The sequence below is a fragment of the Lepisosteus platostomus genome, chromosome 9 (genome assembly GCF_059453375.1).
Source record: "Lepisosteus platostomus isolate fLepPlt1 chromosome 9, fLepPlt1.hap1, whole genome shotgun sequence".
In the NCBI taxonomy this organism is placed as follows: Eukaryota; Metazoa; Chordata; class Actinopteri; order Semionotiformes; family Lepisosteidae; genus Lepisosteus; species Lepisosteus platostomus.
The window spans coordinates 51,969,798-51,988,465 of NC_142619.1; the positions used below are offsets into that span (position 1 = coordinate 51,969,798).

Here is an 18,668-nt window from a genome sequence, read left to right on the forward strand (position 1 = left end):
TTTTTCTATTATTCTCCCCCTACTTGGGAAGTACTGCAGCATTTTATTCTTGGGAGAATATATGGATATTAAAACCATAGATCTAGTGTTATTTTGAAAGCATTCACAGCTCTGCTCATAAAGTATGTGATAGGTCTCTGACCTTTCCCAGCAGTTCCTGCTTTATGTCCATAAGGAGTCCCAAGTCTAACATTCTGTCAGCAAGGCTTGTTCCATGATATTAGAAAAGTGAAGATTTCAGGGATTGATTTAAAATTCTTTACAGGAACCTCTCTTGACCTGGCCACCTCATATCATTAAGAAGAATTAGTAAATCAGAAGCAACATCAAAAGTTGTTGAGTAAAGACTTGAACAAGTGCACTGATGGGCTGTTTCATAAATTGGTTTTACAGTTTTGACTATTATTACATGAGAGATTTGACAAAAGGGGGGGAAATCGGGATCATTTCTGCTCAATGCAACAAATCCTCTGGTTTTTTGCCATGCACGACTGGAGCCGCATCGGATGTGATGGAAAATTGTTTCTTACTTCAAATGTATTTTGTGAAGCGTTTTGAATTTGCTTTTTCTTTAAGTGACCAAAGGGTGAGAAGATCCTCTTTAGTTGTCAGTTGTGTTGTGTCTGTCATCGTCAGATTCATCAGATGTGGTTATCTCTAACCTTGAGGCATGTTCTCATTTTGTCATGCAAGCATAATCGCTAATCCCATGTTATTTTTACATTGGTTAAAAATTGCAATCCTAGTGATAATTGTATGCATATACAAGTAGTTGAGGATGGCCATAAATATTGATGTAACTGACAATTTTGCTTTCAGTAGACAGTTTTTGCAACCTTATGTGCAAGCACTTTTTAGCCTTTTCAATCTTCTGCTGGAATATGTATGTATTCATTGATTGAAAACTCATTCATGTTTAAACGTAATTGCATGTGCTTTTAATTCCAAATAATCAATATTAAAGAAGGCCATTATTTTCCAGGTGATGACAAAGAGGGAAGATTTAGTTGTTGCTCCTGCTGGAGTCACCCTGAAGGAAGCGAATGAGATATTGCAACGCAGCAAAAAGGGTAAGAAGATGTAGGCCAGATAATGGTTCATAGTACAAGGTACAATCTCTAAACATTATTCTTAGTCCTTGTTCTGTAAAGGTCTGTAACATTAATGGTGTCACACACAATCCTTAAGCTGAGTCATTAAACCAAGGTCCTAACTTCTTGGTTGTTAAAGATTGCAAGGTGCTTTTCAAAAGTGTTAACTTCTACATGGTTTGCCCAGTCTGGTCTTGCTGAAGTTCTTCTCCTTAATCCAGTTGGTGAGGTTTGCCACTTTTCTACATAACGTGCTGCATCATGGGTTTGCTGGCACATAATAGTGGTCGATCAAGATTACCTCATATATATGTGCTTTGGAATTGTTTATAAATTGAATTCTCCTTATTAAATGCAAGGTTTTACATTCATGATAATAGCATGACCTAAAATCTATCCATCCTCATCTCTGTCATGATGCTGCAACTATGCTGGATACATTACAGTTTGATTATGTAATCTTTGATATAATGGCTCGACATCCTAACAATTTGCTTTATACTCTTACTTCAGATTAGGGTTTGTATATGCTATGTAATTCATAACATTTTAGGCACTGACCACTACACTTGCTTTGTCCTCTTTCCTGGATTTCGTACATTTTTGTGTAGTTATTTATTATACTTTATGTATCCTTTACATTGCATATGCATTTGTGTTTGTGTTCTTTGTAAGGTGCTTCAAGTTATTAAACATCGAACAGCATCTGTGCAGTTTGTCTTATAAAAAAATTCAGTGAACTACCCCAAATAAAATGAGATGAGTAACATAAGCACCAAGAATGTTAGGAAGGAAAGGGTGGTGTACATTCAAATGAATCTGAATTGTATAAAGAGGATTACATTATTTAAATTCAAACAGGCTATGCTTTTAAATTGTAGATTTAGTCTTTCTCTCAAGCATTTCTAATTGAAAGTTAAATTTGTTTTATAATTTGTCATTTTAAAATTATAACCAGGAGTGTTCTACCTAAAACTGGTTTTACTGAATACTTTGAAATTTGTATTAGGATATGTCCTAAGAGCCAGGAGAGCATTGCAAGAGTGCTACACTACTATAGGAAATATATTTAAAAGGTTAGTGCTGTATTCACCAATGGCAGCATTTTATTCACATAATGCCTTTAACAAGTGGTACTTCACAATTTAAAATGAAAAAATATCAAGTTTAAAAAAATGCAGAATCATACACATTATTTATAACTTTAAGGGAAGGTTAAGCCAAAATGTAAATTCAAACATTAGAGCTTTAAACAAAAGTTCTTAATCTCCACATGAAGAAGTCAAAAGTCTTAGCCGAAGGCTGTGTTAGATTAACAAAGCTGTCCTAGTAACACTGCATATATGAGCCTCAAGTTCAAGTACAGAAACATGGTAACATTCTAATGTCTAATTTACAACTGGTTTTGATTTTTGAGCCACCTAAAAGCAATGACTAGAGCTTTGCTCTGCTGAGTTATTTCCCAAGATGCTAATAACAGAACTTCATACAATTAAATTCTGATATTGTGTAACCAGATGTTTGTCAATGATATAATGAGTACCCAACAGTACTAACAAAACTGACTGCTGTCAGTTCATTTTAAGGGAAAAGTAAATCACAGTATTTTTAAATTGAAAACAAACAGAACAAGATTGAATACCCTGGCCTGTAGGCAGCATATAAATGTTAAATAATAAGGGCCCGGAACTGCGTCTTGTGGTGTACCAGAATCAAATTCACAGAAGGAGAGTTACCTAGAAAGACTGCAAAGTGTCTTTTGGTATGAATAATCTAAGCCAGTCCAGAGCAGTGCCTGAGGTACTAATGGCCAGTCTTTTGGGAAAAAAATGCTGTGATAGATATTCTATGATAAAGTAACAGAAAGATTAAGAGGCATTCAGAACCAGCTACCATTGAATGATCATTCACTCTTCGAATGATCGTCCAAGAGTTATATCTGTACTCTTCTCTAAAACTGTACTGTAAGGGCTCAAAAATGTTAAGTATATCTAAATCAGTGGTTCTTAACCTGGGGTGCATGCACTCCCTAGGGCTGCGAGAATTAATTTCTTAAGGGATGCAAGACATGGTAAATTTGAAAACACAAATTACTTCAACAGTTTTAATAAGAAGCATGTGAATATATTTTCACAACCAAAGGGGTGCAGGCTAAAGTAAAGATTTAAGAACCAGTGATGTAAATGGTCCTGTGATCTAATGGGTCTGTAGTTACTTAGCTGATTGGGATCAAGAAAGGACATCTTCAACAGGATTTTAAGTGCCGTTTTAAAAATGAAAGAACCACTACTTTATGAGAGGGATTTATAATATTGAGTCAAGCCTAATTGATAAAAATAGAGCATGAATACTTGAGTTACTACAGAAGAGACCAAACACATTTAATCTCCTACATAAAAAAACTCTTGAAACTCTCTTACAAAGGCAGAATTAGGTTTTAATTTAGAAACTGCAGATGGGGCTATGGAAATAAAAGGTCAAATGTTTTTTGTCAGTATTTAAAAAATGCTTGTATTCACAAGATAATTAAATTTTTAGCGGGGCAAATTACAATCGAAGGCACAGATATTCCAGTAGAAAATCTAAAAGTAAATGTTAGTAGCATAGGAATCTTTAAACTAGTTAAAACATAATTGACAAGGCAATAATGGAAGAGTGGCATTCCATACCCTAGTGTTTGCTCCACCTACTGTATGTCCAGTCATACAGAAGAACATTTTCAACTTAATAGGATTTTTTTCAATTATCACTTCAATAGGAAGTTCTGTATATGATTTTAAACATATTGTTAGTTTCATTAGCATTTGAAAAAATAACATTTTATTCTTTCTTTTTGAGCACTTCATTTTCTCAATATCTGAGTGTACTCACGATAAAGTGTCATTCTTTAACTTTTGCTCTTCAGTTAACTCTGTTTCTGTCCAGTCCTTCAAATAAAAAAGGCCTTTTTAAAAAAAAAAGGGGGGCTTTTCTGTGACCAGAGCCCATGCTTGTGAAGTGTTACAAACCTTTGGGTATGTTTTTTTGCATAAACCTTGCATTCATTTGGGATTTACTCTTCTCTTGCCTTCACTCTCTGGCTTTCGGTCACGGAAAGCATCCTTCTCTTTTTTTAAGTTATGTGTACACTGCTGACTCTGTTCACCTTTGTAGGAAGTGGAAGCAGTTGGAGCAATGATCCCAATGCCTGTCCTAGCCAGGTGCTTAGCAACAGGACTTCAGGCATTAGAGGTATTTTAGTAGTAACATAAGGCATTGATTAACGCTGACTGGCTTTACTTGCTGGCTGATCGCTGGTCGACACGTGAGTGAGGGTTTTTATTTGCAGCTTGTGTGTGAAATGTTCAAACCCAACCAAAGACTTATCATTTGAATAAATACAAAAAATGTGTTTTAACAGCACAAAACCAATCATATACAGTACATATTTGAAGGAATGTCTAGCAGCTTAAATACCATAAAGTTTATACAGTACTTGGATTTTTTTTTGTCAATTTTGATGGACTTCTTCATATAATGTTTTGGATTTGATTAATGTGTAAATCAAACTAAACCTGTTCATATGATGTATCCCATGATTATAATATCTTCATTGTTCCCAAGAATCCAACTCCATTATTTTTTTTTTAATTAGTTTTTTACATGCTTTTGCTGTACTCTGAAATACATTCCTTGTGCTGGTGAAGCAGATTTTATGTTGCAGTTCAAATGAGTTTGCAGTCAAAAGAAAAAGTTTCAACAGTTTTCTCTGGTTTCGATTAGGAAAGCTGCCGATCGTCAATGATAGCGATGAACTTATTGCCATCATCGCACGGACGGACCTGAAGAAAAACCGGGATTACCCGCTGGCATCTAAAGATTCGCGGAAACAGCTGCTGTGCGGAGCAGCCATTGGGACCCGGGAGGATGACAAGTACCGACTGGACCTGCTGATGCAGGCTGGGGTGGATGTTGTTGTTCTGGTGAGTTAAAGCAGAATGGCTCTCCGCATGAACGGACTTGGGAGTTTAAAGTGAATTGACAATATGTCTGCTTTTTCCAATGCTGTGCTCACAGTGAATGTTTTCCCATTACAGGGGAACTTTTGAAAATTTTCATTTTGTTTGTATGTACATAACATTGTAGTTCAGTTATTGTAAAGCTAGGAACTATTTTTTAACAATACAGATAAGTGATGTTTGCTCCATATCTGGAAGGGACGCAGAATGCCAGGTTATCTTTGATCGTCTTTGAGGAAAGAACTAAAACTGTCACTGAAAGAACAATTGAATGAACAGTCGATTCAAATCAATTCTTTAAGAGTCCTGGGTGGAATGAAAGTCGGAAAACCCTCCAGGACCAGGGGTGAATACAGGTAGTGGACAAAAAATGGAAACTCCAATATGAAGTATTTTAATAGGGTGTTGGGCCACCATGTGCAGCTCTACAGTCCCACAGTGATGTCCTGGTCTGTGAAGCTCTCAGTAGACCAGTTTTTGATTACACTGGTAGCTCGTGCTTTGGGTTGAAATTGCAACCACTTGATCTGCAGTTGCTCACCCGTTACACTTTATACTTTATATTTAATCAGTCTGTCACAATCTTAGAGAATGTGTTTTTGCCTGCTGTTGCCCTTTGCTGATGTCTTTTCCTCAGACATCCATGCTGACATCACCTTAGACTCTGTTGTCAAAGTCAGCAGGTCTAGCTGTCTTGTTTGCTGAAGCACCTGCCAAATGAGCTCCAGCCATCAACTCCCATTCCTCAAGTCTCTGAGGTCTGCTCTTGCAAATAGTCTGAACTATAGGCACCCAGGCCTATCTAGTTTTTTATACCTCGCCCTAAGGGTGCTGGGATATTACTTGCTTGATTAATCCTTGAGCCACACCTGTGTGGAAGCCTTTGCTATCAGTACACGTAATATCCCTTATTTGCCCGGGTCTTTCCACTACCTGTAAAAAAGGTGCAGAAATAGAACTAATGTCATATAATATTTATAATAAGGTCACTAATAATTTCCTGGTTGTTCCCTGTATTTTAAAATTGTCTTTCTTTTTTAGGACTCATCACAGGGTAATTCAGTTTATCAGATAAATATGATAAATTACATCAAGCAAAAATACCCAGACCTTCAGGTGGTAGGAGGAAATGGTAAGTTACAAACATTAATTTTCAGACAATACATTTTGCTTGTGCTGATAAGTAGATGTTTTTTAAAGTTTGTTTGCTTTAATTCTGCTCACATGGAAGACTAGCATCTTTCTGCTGTTCATCTAACATGGCAGTAAGCTTTTAAATTATGTAGTACTATGCTTAGGAGAACCTGCAAATGCTGTCAAGAGAAAAATGATTTCCAAAACTCCTCAATTTCTTCAGTCATGTGGAGATGCAGTTAAATTTTAAATGTATTAAAAAAAACTAAATATTCATGCTGTCAAATAGAATTAGATGCCTGTACATTACATTGCTGTGAATTAGAAAACAATATTAGTCCTTTGAACAGCTCTTGCAGTGTAGTACAAAATAACCCACATTGTTCAATATGGTAGAGTCCATGTATACGAGTAAGATTACAGTACTACTTTTGGGGAAAAAACCTTGAAGTTATTTTAGAAAAAAATAAGCTTTAAGTTTAAGGTGGCATTATTTGGATATAAACCCTTGAGTTTTTGCAATTAGTGAGAATTAATTGTCTAAAATATATTGGTTGTTTACCATACTAACAAAAAATTGTGGTCCTTTTTGTGAAATTCTATTCAATAAATTGTTGGGCAGTTCACACACTTCATACACCGAACACATTTATGATTTAAAGAACCTATATTGTCCTTATACTTGAATAGAGAGGTAAAATTCATGCACACTTAATGACAAAACCTTTGGAAGACATAGTGTTTTTCATGTAAAAGTGTTTCTCCGAGTCTGATTCATCACATTGAAACATTTTTAACAAATTTGAGAAATCTGGCATCATAATAAAATCATGATGCCTTGTTAAACAGTTCTCATAATTGGAATGCTTTTACAGTTTCAACACAGGAGATGGTGGAAATTCTTTCCCATAAATACAAAAGGCATCAATAACTGCTTGAGGTGTCAACTGATGAGTAGAAATCGATGCTGATACATAAAGGTGTCGACAAACTGTTAAGATCACATGCAGACAGGTTGTTGAATAGACAAGGCATAAACCAGCTACTTGGTTTGGGAATCGGTTTACATTGGATTTTAAGCACTTTTGCATAAATATGAAGCTTACACTGTTTCACCATTGTTTTTCCACATGTGAGCTTTTTAAACTTTTACTTCCTTACTGCATGTTATATCAACAATTACACCTTCCCAATAGTTTTCTGTCATGTTAATTTATTGATGTGTAATTAGTGTGTTTTGTTTTGGGTGTGTGACCAATTTATTCTCAGTTATAGACAATTAGATTTAGATTTTTTTCTTAGTTTGTTTTAATCTGTGACACCAGTAGAATACAATCCTGTAGATTCTGGTGTTTCTTTCTACATGAATGCAGAACTGAAATCGAGGAAAATATTAGGAAATGGTAATTCAGCAACTGGGCTGGAGGATGATAAGCAGTTGTAATATTCTGTTGCATCTAAAGACTGATTTTTTGGATTTTTCACTTGTCTCCAGTGGTGACTGCTGCCCAGGCTAAAAATCTCATAGATGCAGGTGTGGATGCACTCCGAGTTGGAATGGGCTGTGGATCAATTTGTATCACACAAGAAGGTGATGAGTTTTCCCAATTTGCCTTCTTGTGGATTAATGATATGGCATGCCAGAAGTTTTAAAAAAAGCACATGACAGTAAATATAGCCTTTCAAATCTTTGTTGTGCTTCTAAAATGTAGGTTTAAAAATGCACATTTTTTTCTTTCAAAATGCATAGGAATTTCAGTTTTGTTTTTGCCCCCCAAATTGTTGCAAAGGAAATAAAACGTCAGAAGAATTTTTTATTGGATTGTTTTGTATTGAATCCTAAAACCACAAATATCTTCAGAATTGAATCCCTTTATTAAAAGTGTTTCTACTTTTTGTTTGAAGTTATGGCCTGTGGTCGGCCCCAAGGCACAGCGGTGTATAAAGTCGCCGAATATGCACGTCGCTTTGGTGTCCCAGTGATCGCCGATGGTGGAATTCAGACAGTTGGACATGTGGTGAAAGCTCTTGCTTTAGGAGCATCAACGGGTGTGTATTTGTCTGTCAACTAAGTCTTTGCTTTTGACATCCGCTCCTGGCTTTTCGCAAGAACTGGCCTGTTGGTTTTGCCTGTGTCAGCTGCCGTGTTTGCCGCCATTTAACAACACGGAGCCAGAAATGTTCGAAGCTGCAAAACCAAATTGATTTTCTTTTCCACCCACAGTCATGATGGGCTCCCTGCTGGCAGCCACCACAGAGGCCCCAGGCGAGTACTTCTTTTCCGACGGTGTGAGGTTGAAGAAGTACCGTGGGATGGGTTCTCTCGATGCCATGGAGAAGAACAGCAGCAGCCAGAAAAGATACTTCAGGTCAGCGAGCAGTAACAGCTGCTTGTGTTGTCGTTTTCATTTTGCTTACCCTCTTTGTGCACGATTTCTACTTTTTTTTTTGAGATTGCATTATAAGGTGAGAATTTCTGTATTGATAACAGTGAAGGGGACAAGGTGAAAGTGGCCCAGGGCGTGTCAGGGTCTGTCCAGGACAAGGGCTCTATTCACAAGTTTGTTCCTTACTTGATCGCCGGGATCCAGCACGGCTGTCAAGACATCGGTGCTAAGAGCCTGTCAATTCTACGGTAAGAGGTTTTGCTTTTACCCAAAAGAATTGATGCAGCAATGATTTTGCAGGTTCTTTGAGTTGCGTTTCCTTCTTTAAAAAATGCACATTTATCTAAATCCAAATGAAACAAAAAAACATTTCGACTTCGATAAAATGTTGTTTTATTTAGAAATATTACGTGTGACTTGGTTCTTTACTTGAAGATGAATACATCTGAGTTTGTCAGCTTTGGCCGTTACATTGTGCAAGATAGTTTGAAAGTAAGTCTGTGAACAGTAAGCATGGATCTATGTGAATGGTGTCTATACCAGTTATGCAGGGGTGGTGTATGTATGGAGTAAAACAGAACTGTTTTACTTTATTTTTAACAGTGCAGCGTTGCAATAGCCCAAAGGTTTTGAAGAATCTAGAGGTTATGAAACATGCTGGTATCTACAGAAAAAAAGTTAGTTTTCCTTAAGAAATTGTACAAGCTGTTTTCCCCCTGTTGTTTGTAGTTCAATGATGTACTCGGGGGAATTGAAGTTTGAAAAGCGAACCATGTCTGCTCAAGTGGAAGGGGGTGTCCATGGGCTCCATTCGTAAGTATCCATGTTGCAACAAGAACAGGTTTTGATTGAGTTGCTGCTGTAATTTTGATGGTAAGGTGATCTTGTTTCTTATACATATTGCTAGTCTATGAGCAGACATTCTGAATGAGAATCACTAGTTAAACTAAACATTTTTCATTAATGCACCGCAATGGGCTGGTATTTTTTACAATTTATTCTGCCCACAAGACTATAGAATGTGACTCAGGAATGTCATTTCCTAGACTTTAATGCTGTAGAGTTATAGAGCAGTATACTGGGATGAGGATATGACCATAAAATTTTGATTTGTGAACATTTGTTCTTACATATGAACAATATGAAATCAAGCATCTCTAATTCTATCCAGTTTCAACTTCTTAATTGGAGTATGTGACAGTGCATTAAAATTTACGTGTCTCAGACCTCTGTGGTCTAATAGTAAAAAAAAATGTGCAACACATCTGTTATTACTGGAAATCCTCCTCAAGCAGTATTTAACAGGGAAAGTGTGCTTGAAGTTGAGCTGGTGAAGGGGCTTAGTCTTTGTTCATGCTTTGCAATTTTAATTTCTTCATTTTGCTTGTCTAAATTTGATTAGAAATATGATATAAGTTACACAGACTTTACAATTGCCTTTTTTAATGCAAAGAGATTCGTTATTGCCAATTTAATTATGCAGTTTCCAAGAATAGCATGTTATATGCAGTATTTTATCAGACTTTTCTGATAAAAAAATCTAAAAAAATAATATATATTTTTTTTACATTTTTATAATCATTGTTATCATTTAATTGTATTATCAGGTTACAGGTACACCGTATTAGAAACACAACCCTCTTTTAATGGGTAGAATTGATAGTGTGATAAAAGGAATAACATGTTTCAAATCGGGTTATTTTTTTGCAATCTGTACTTTAACTTTCATTCAAGAATTGAAGCTTAGTAAAAGAATCAGAACAAAATAAACATGCCACTTCTGTTTGCATCTTATAGCAGGACAGTAAAATCTTAACCCTAGTTTTTTTAAGTTACTGTTAAAACCAAAAGTTAATAAAATACTCATTCAAGTCCAGGGTATGTTATTAGCTGACTTTTACTAGGATTCCTCAGGTGACGGCAAACAGTGAGCCTCAAGTCACTGTTATTTGGTGGGTCTGATTCTGCCTGGGCTTCTTCAGCTTGCTGTGTGACAGACACTGCCGGGACATGCAAGGCTCCTGGGAACTTGCAGCGCTGAGCAGTACTTTCTTCACTGACCCCTCATTTGAGCAAACTCTTTTCTTTGGCATCCTGTGATGCCGAAAGTGAAATGGCTCTGACAGAGGGGCATGTTGGTCCTCATTCTTCCCTATGTAGAAGAGGGGGAGTGGCCAAGTCACTGTTAATTGTCAGCATATTGCCAGTCATTCATATGGACACAGTGTGAATAAAAAAAAAACTTTGTCAATGTTGGGAGTTAGAATGAAACTCAACCCTGCTTGGTACCTGCTTCAATTGACGGTGAAGGCCGCTAGCATCTAAATCATTAAAGCCCTTGTTCGAATTTAGAAATGTGAATGTATGCACAGAGCTTTTCCCATAATGCTAGGTTTATTGTATTTTTTAACCTTCTCAAACTGAAAGACCTGCAAATCCTATTTTTCTCTGATGTGTTAAGATTGTGATAAATTTATAAAAACTAAGCAATTTAAAGAGTGCTAAATGCTTTCTGAATGAGTCCTGTTGTGAAGTGCTCTCACTATTTCTCAGATTGCTTGTGAACAGTAGCTTTTGACAATATTGAAATGTATATTAACTTATGTTAATGGTTGTAAACCATCTATGAACATGCTAATTTTACATATTGTTACATAGAATGGTACTTATGTAAATGAAACTGGTGATTAGACATCAAATTTCTTCTTTTTCTTTTTTTTTTACTCATGCATTCATCATAGATATTCTTTTGTGCCATGTAAGTAATCCAGTCCTGTGTTAATAATGTAGAAATATTAGGCCAAAAAAGAGAACAATGCAGTTTCTGGTACAGGTTTTATTGTGCAATGACAATTTTTCCTCTTTGAGGAAGTAAATGACCTGTCCCCATTATCTGTAAAGAGCTTTGAGTGGAGTGTCCAGAAAAGCGCTATTTAAGTGTAAGGAATTATTATTTATGCCACATGTTATGATTAAAGATTGACATTTTTCACTGTACTTATTTTAGAATCTTATTATCCCACGAACACCCTCAAATATGTTGAGAAATATGAAAGTTGTATTTTAAATTGGTAATTATGCCAGTGCGTTCTACATCATTACTGCAAATCAGATATGTGTTACAATTGTCCTTTTTTGCTGGCCTTTCACCCTTTTACACAAGGATTCAAAGTCAATTGCACACAGACCAGAAGCTGACTTGTTTTATTACTATATTTGAAGTAAACAATACAAAGAGAGCCATGGAGTTATTCTTTTAACAACTTACCTAAAACAAGTCATTCATATACCAAACATATCACAGAAAAAGAAAGATATATTAGTACTTCTACCTTCATGGAAAAAGCAAGAAATATTGAAACAATAAAGAGCATTGCTTCTGAACTGCCAATACATTACCTTACAAATACATTTGGTTAGTCCAGCTTTTTCCTCATTTTCTAATCAATTTAAATTTGGAAATTATAGGTGATTATAGTGCTGATTCGGACTGTTGTTCATCATGTACTGTAAATGAATATTCTCTTTTGACTCGCTGGGGTAGTTGTAATTTTTAAGAGCCTTAGAAAACAATCATTCTAAGAAAAGTGGTTTCTCTACCTTTTTTTTTAGCCTTCTTGTTAAGAAGCAGTTATTCAGAGTTTGCAATCGAAGTATGAGGCACTGGCAGGTGGAAGCAGGGGGTGAATTTACAGCTGTTGCTAATGCACTTCCACAGAAAATTTGCAGTTTTGGCCATCGCTGTTGGGGGAATTCTGATTGGATGGGTTGTTAAAATAAATTGGAGGCAGTTTTAAAAGAAACCGTCCAGGATTCATCCCCTGTACTATTTGTTTTAATTGTTTCCACAGTTATGAGAAGCGGCTATACTGATGCACGGGGCAGAGCACAGCTGCGGGTTGCTCCTAGTGTCCCAGCTCCAATGGCGACCAAACATAATGGACACATCTGAAAGCCAACCTTGCATTCTTGCTACAGGGAGTTCAGCCAAGAACATGTACCAATTCCTGACCTGAACGAATTTGCACTACCACCTGCCAATGAAGTATCAGGGCTTGAAATAACTCAACCAATTTTTCAAGCATTAGAGAAATACATATAGCAGAATAACTGTGGAAGGGAACAGGTGCTTAGAAACAACATCATAGCTGTTTACAAAAATGACACTTTAATAGGATGTGAATAGTATTTGTACACAGCAATGCAGATAATCCCAGTTGAGTTCATTCAGGACTTACATGGAATGGAAGAATCAAAGACCATCAGAAATCACCAGTGATGTAGGAAATATGTATCTTGCTAGTTCAAGTGTTGTGTGGCAAATTTAGTTGTCAACTTGTTTTAAGCTATTACAGATATACTGAGTAAATGTATACACCGCAGTTTCTTTATAAATTAAAAAGGAACAAATGGTGTCTTGGTTGGTGACTTTAAGCCCCAAACCACAAAGCAACCATAGGAGATCTACAGTGGGTATTGCTGCAGTTTCAGGGTGGTGTGCAATAGGGTTCTTTTCATAGAGCAAACAGTTAAGTCTGCGGAACTTGAAAAGTAAGATCAATATTTTTTCAAAGAATAAAAATAACTGCAAACCTGTTATGAATTTGAGGTTATCCACAGAAACTTTTAAATAACACAAAAACTTTGTACAGTACATCCTGTTACTAAATGCACGGTTCTTTGTTCCTTTGTACAAGTGTGACATATTGATCATACTTGCATATGACATGACATTTGAAGTAAATGAAAGGTTAGTTCAGAAGATGGCAGGGCTAAGTAGTTTAGTACTAATTACTGTATTGTTAGTAGTTTAGTATTAATTGCTCATATTTAGTTATTTGGTGCATAAATAGTACAACTACAGAAAGTTTTCAAGCAGCTTTATTTTTTCATTTGAATGATTAAATTGCTTAACCTTATGATATTTGTCTGAAGGCCTACTATTCAAAAGGCATCTTGCAATATCCACTGAGCAGTTGTAATTAACAGGTAATGCAGTTGGGACCAAAAGCTAAACAGTAGCCTTATATCAGGGATATGTTATACCAGAGAGCCTTATAACTGACTGGAATTCCATTCATATCTAACAATGAATTACCCAAATCATTTATGTTTCATTCTCTAGATAAAAAAATAAGCATGAAGAGTTTACAGTATATCGCATTTTATAATGCACCTCTGAACTTAATTTATACCTGGCAAGTAGCAATGTATGGTTGTTTTTTCATTTTATTGGCAGATTTTCATTGTTGAGTGAGATTCTGACTGAAATGAATGAAACTCCCAAATGAAATGACCTAAATTGAAATTTTGCAAAATGTAATACTTGTTCACGATCCATATGGAATGACAAATGGTTATTAAAGCTTTACTTTTTAGGAGAATGCCAACAACATGCCTTGGAAGCACTTTCAGAAGAAATAATTCCTATTCCTCTATGGCAGGAGTCTTATTCCTCCAAGTTTACATTTTAGCAGGAATGACCAGCCTTAGTCTTTCTCCTTGTGTCTGCTATAGCTTTGTTGTTTTTCTTATTTTTTACAGAAAAGAAGTTTACTTTTTGCTGATAAATGAGTAATGGATGATCTATATACAAATTAAATTTCAGCAGTGCTCGCATAGTTTTTAGTATATTTTGATAATGTACAGTTGGCTTTCTCCTGGAAGTTTTAGTATTATATATCAAAATGTTGAAGACCTTATGTGAATACTGCATAGAATGACATAACTACTGTGAAGTCTTCTGAGTTTCTTGTCTAAGATGGATCGATTTAGATAAAAATACTTTATCTCACTATCCAGGGAGCCATATTTCTGTTGAACTCACTTCCTTGAGTACTGGAGGAAAAACTGCTTGTCTGTAAGTGTCCATCTCTAGATTCCAAGATTATGGCTATAAACAGGCTCTTGTTGAAACTATTTTTACTTATCCTTTATATTAACTTTTTCATTTATTCTAACTTTATTTTATTTGCTTTAATTTGCAAAAAATAACAGCATTGACCCAAGAAATTTATATATGCTACTCCACTCATTCTGGGGGTCATGATTTGTAAAAAATAATTTATTTTTGTCATTTATTGAAGAGCAGACTGTGTTAATATACAGTGCATCTCAATCTCTAGAAACGTTTGATAAAAATAATGTTTGTGAGCTCTTAAGTAACCCTTCTCAACAGAATTGTAGTAAAAATTGAAACTGTGAAAAAGTTTAAAACCTTTCTTGTGAATTTCCACAAGAGTACCATGTACTGTATGTACATTAATATGAATCAATTTTTTCTGTTCTTAAAAATACTACATCTTTCAGAATTTAAAACTATGTATCAGCACAATCAACTGTTCAATAAATACCCCAGCATCTGTGATCTTTGTCAAAACTGTTGATTCCTTGCAAAAGATAAATTTAATATTTAAGTTCCTTTGCAAGTTAACCTTATTACAATGCATTGTATAAAGAAGTAGTTATTTACGAAGTATGATTTGTTTACACTTATCATAGTTATACAAGTTAAGCAGAAACTGGGTTTTAATTGGAAGCGTTTGTCTTGTTTTTTTTTTTACTTATTACCCAGGTTAAGTTCAGAAGTTTACGTGCAAGAGAAATTTCACTAGGACTCTGGTAACTTGAGGATAAGATCTCCATTTTACCTGGTTATTTGCCACAAACTAGATCTTTTAAATACACTACTTCTCTCTGTTATTTATACTTTGAAACTGCCCGATTGTACTTTGGATGAAGTGCACAATCATAAATTACAAAGGAACTTGTTACGTTTTTTTCTTTAAAAATATTCAGTATTATTTTTAAAAAGCCATCTTCCGATGTTAACACTGCATTAAAAATGAAGTAATTTTGAAAATAAAAAGGATTTCTGTGCATAAATAGGGAATAAGACTTGTTTCTTTGCAGATGACATCTGTATTTTTCGATGAAAACATCTGTTCTGTCTTGTGTTCAGGAAGTGGCTGCTGTCCGATGAAAGATAACAATCATTTTGGTTTAAGCAATTCCCAGCTTCTCTCTTGGTGTACCAGTTTTATTTTTTTTCTATTCTAATAGCACAGAACAGTTGAGTATAGCAAAATCTCAAAGGTGTGTTCACTGCAGGATATTCACCTAAAGCTTTAAAATTGCTAATGCTGTTCAATATTGTAAAAGAAATAAAATGAAATAAAAATGGATTTGCATCTTTATTTTAATACACACTTTTCACTGGGAACCAGATCACTACTCTTTCCTTAGCACCACTGTTTCTATCATACGGAAATGTCCAACTTTGGATGCATTTTCTTGTGGTTCCTTTGTATTTGTGAAGGAATTCCAAATGTTTTTCTTTCCGAAGGAGGGCATAACCAATTCCAAAAGGACAAATATCCAAAAATATTTTATGCTGTCCTAACGTTTCATTTTCTGGCAAAGTCTTTATAATGGAACTGAAAGGACTGTGGTTCAAAAGCAACTTTTCATGGCCCCTAAACTCGTAAGTGTTTCTTCCATGATGGTGACAATAGAAATTAAAAAGGGAAATCTTAAAGGGGAAAAGCAGTGGATTTTAGAAGGAAAAAATGGAGATGATCTAGGAGAAGAGACCAACAGTAATTTATGCCAATGTAACTGCTCTGCCTTTAACTTTTTTCCCCAGGAAAGTGAACTCAAAACCTGTTTGATGCTTTTCCTAGTGGGAACTGGAGTCTCTTAAAAAATAACTTACAAAATGACATTTTCATTTTCCATTCTTCAGTTTGGAGTAAATGTCAAAAAGTGATAGCTTTTTATGACCCACTTTATTTCCTGGTTGGTCAGGATACATGTGATTTAGACAAGTGGGGTCATTAATCACCTCTGCTTTCTTTGTAAATTGAAAGTACAAGTCATGCATGCATCAGTCATTGCCTAAACGAAGTGTAATTGTTTATTGAGCCAAAGTCCTGAAGTAAGCCCTAAGACCTGTTCATTGATTGTTTTGGGAAAGAATTAATCTTCTTAACTTACGGTAACACAATAGTTCTATAAAGTTGCATATCGCATTTTGCTATAAAACAGCTATGCACAATCTCTTTTCACAGTCATGATCTTGCATGTAGTCAAGCTGTCTTATCTAGTTCATGTCTTAATACTTGAGAACCCTTCACACAACATGCAGCCGTTTAGGAATTAGCTAGTGTTTATGACCACTGATGAAGACAGTTACATTGGAAAAAGTAGTCCTTTACAGTTATAAGTTACTTGTAAGTTTGTTTAGATTAAGAAACTGGTGGAAATTACTGTTAAGAAGTAATGTTTTACTGTACATAGTATATACATACTGTAGACTGAATAACTATAATTGATGACTTTCCCCACAATTTCTTAATTAATCCCTGTGCTGCAGCAGTTAGGAAATACATGCACTCCGCACAGGGGCACAAATATTACCTCCCTAGTACCGGGGTTTGATCGCCTCTTTTCCTGTGCCTGATCATAAATTTATTATTGAGTTGTTTAGTCAGAAAAAAAACAAGTTAAGGAGAGGCTGCTTAACGATCAGTATACTTAAATTTGTTGGAAATGATCAAATGGAAATAACGTGTCAAGCTCGGAACTGAGTGCAGAAACACGCAAGTCAAATGTCAAAACAAGCCGATCCATTAAAGATATCAATTGGCATAAGAGATGTGGAGCTCAGCTGGAATGGAAAATGACTGTTGGGCTTAATTGGATGCATGGCTTTCTCATGTGTAAAGTTTCCATTTTAAAATCCAGCAGACAAGGGTTGGTGGAGTTATTGTGGAACATTTAAACGAGGGGCAGGGATCTTTCAACAGACAAAATCTAGTGTCTAGATGTAAAATGTACAAAATGGGATGAAGAAAGGTCAGGAAAATTGTAAAACTTACATAACACATTAAATAACTGCATTATTACTTAAGAAATTCTAAATGCCATAAACATGAGGCATAAAATACAAGAACTTGAAGCTACTGCATTAGCATGTGCTTATGACATAAGTTTAACATAACTAAGAGCTAATGATGGATGCAAATGTAATAGAATGAATATGTAATAGTATGAATATGGGGACTAGACAATATTACAAGCAAGAGGAGGAAATTCATCCTATTTGGCCGGTTTCACATCTGATTTATTTAAAAGCTTAAGGATTTCATCAAGCCATTTATTTAAACAAGCCAAAATATTGGCTTCAACGATAATAATAATTGCTTATACTTATATAGCGCTTTTTCTGGACACTCCACTCAAAGCGCTTTACAGGTAATGGGGACTCCCCTCCACCACCACCAATGTGCAGCATCCACCTGGATGATGTGATGGCAGCCATAGTGCGCCAGAACGCTCACTGCACATCAGCTATCAGTGGGGAAGAGAGCAGAGTAATGAAGCTAATTCATAGAGGGGGATTGTTAGGAGGCCATGATTGATAAAGGCCGATGGGAAATTTGGCCTGGACCCCACGGTACACCCCTACTCTTTTCGAGAGTGGCTATAACCCAGCCACGATGTGGTTGGGTAGCTTGCTCCATTCTCCCACAACCCTTTTAATGACCACAGAGAGTCAAGACCTCGGTTTTACGTCTCATCCGAAGGACGGCGCCTGTTTACAGTATAGTGTCCCTCTCACTACGCTGGGGCATTAGGACCCACATGAGTCGCAGGGTGAGCGCCCCCTGCTGGCCCCACTAACACCTCTTCCAGCAGCAACCTCCCATCCAGGTACTGACCAGGCTCACACCTGCTTAGCTTCAGTGGGTTGCCAGTTGTGAGTTGCAGGGTGATATGGCTGCTGGCTATAACCCAGCCACGATGCTTGGGTAGCTTGCTCCATTCTCCCACAACCCTTTTTGAAAAGTTCTGCCTTGTCTTCCATGCAGACTAAATGAACTGATGTAACAGTTTATATATGACCACCTAATTCTCAACATGCAGACGTACAGTAGCTTACTCAGAAATCAATATATCAAAGGTGATGTGGTAATAATAGTGGATTTCAACTTCTCACACACACATAAATTGGGATATCAGATGCGAAATTCATATTGATAAAATAATGATGCTTC

General features: G+C 36.0%; 1 protein-coding gene across 10 annotated transcripts in view; it reads left to right on the forward strand.

The window, feature by feature from the left end:
* Positions 1 to 18,668, forward strand: part of LOC148655204 (inosine-5'-monophosphate dehydrogenase 1b) — a 74,216-nt gene that overhangs the window by 35,537 nt on the left and 20,011 nt on the right. For 7 of the 10 annotated variants that reach the window (XM_088645505.1, XM_088645506.1, XM_088645513.1 and 4 more), the window contains 10 exons: positions 983 to 1,070; positions 4,854 to 5,053; positions 6,131 to 6,221; positions 7,719 to 7,814; positions 8,129 to 8,272; positions 8,448 to 8,592; positions 8,715 to 8,858; positions 9,340 to 9,423; positions 11,352 to 11,368; positions 12,462 to 15,794. In XM_088645505.1, coding sequence (XP_088501631.1) covers positions 983 to 1,070; positions 4,854 to 5,053; positions 6,131 to 6,221; positions 7,719 to 7,814; positions 8,129 to 8,272; positions 8,448 to 8,592; positions 8,715 to 8,858; positions 9,340 to 9,423; positions 11,352 to 11,368; positions 12,462 to 12,562 — 1,110 coding nt within the window. In that variant the 3' untranslated portion in view covers positions 12,563 to 15,794. Of the gene's footprint in view, positions 1 to 982; positions 1,071 to 4,853; positions 5,054 to 6,130; positions 6,222 to 7,718; positions 7,815 to 8,128; positions 8,273 to 8,447; positions 8,593 to 8,714; positions 8,859 to 9,339; positions 9,424 to 11,351; positions 11,369 to 12,461; positions 15,795 to 18,668 lie in introns of those variants that run through there. The other 3 variants (XM_088645507.1, XM_088645508.1, XR_015941215.1) reach the window with 2 other exon arrangements.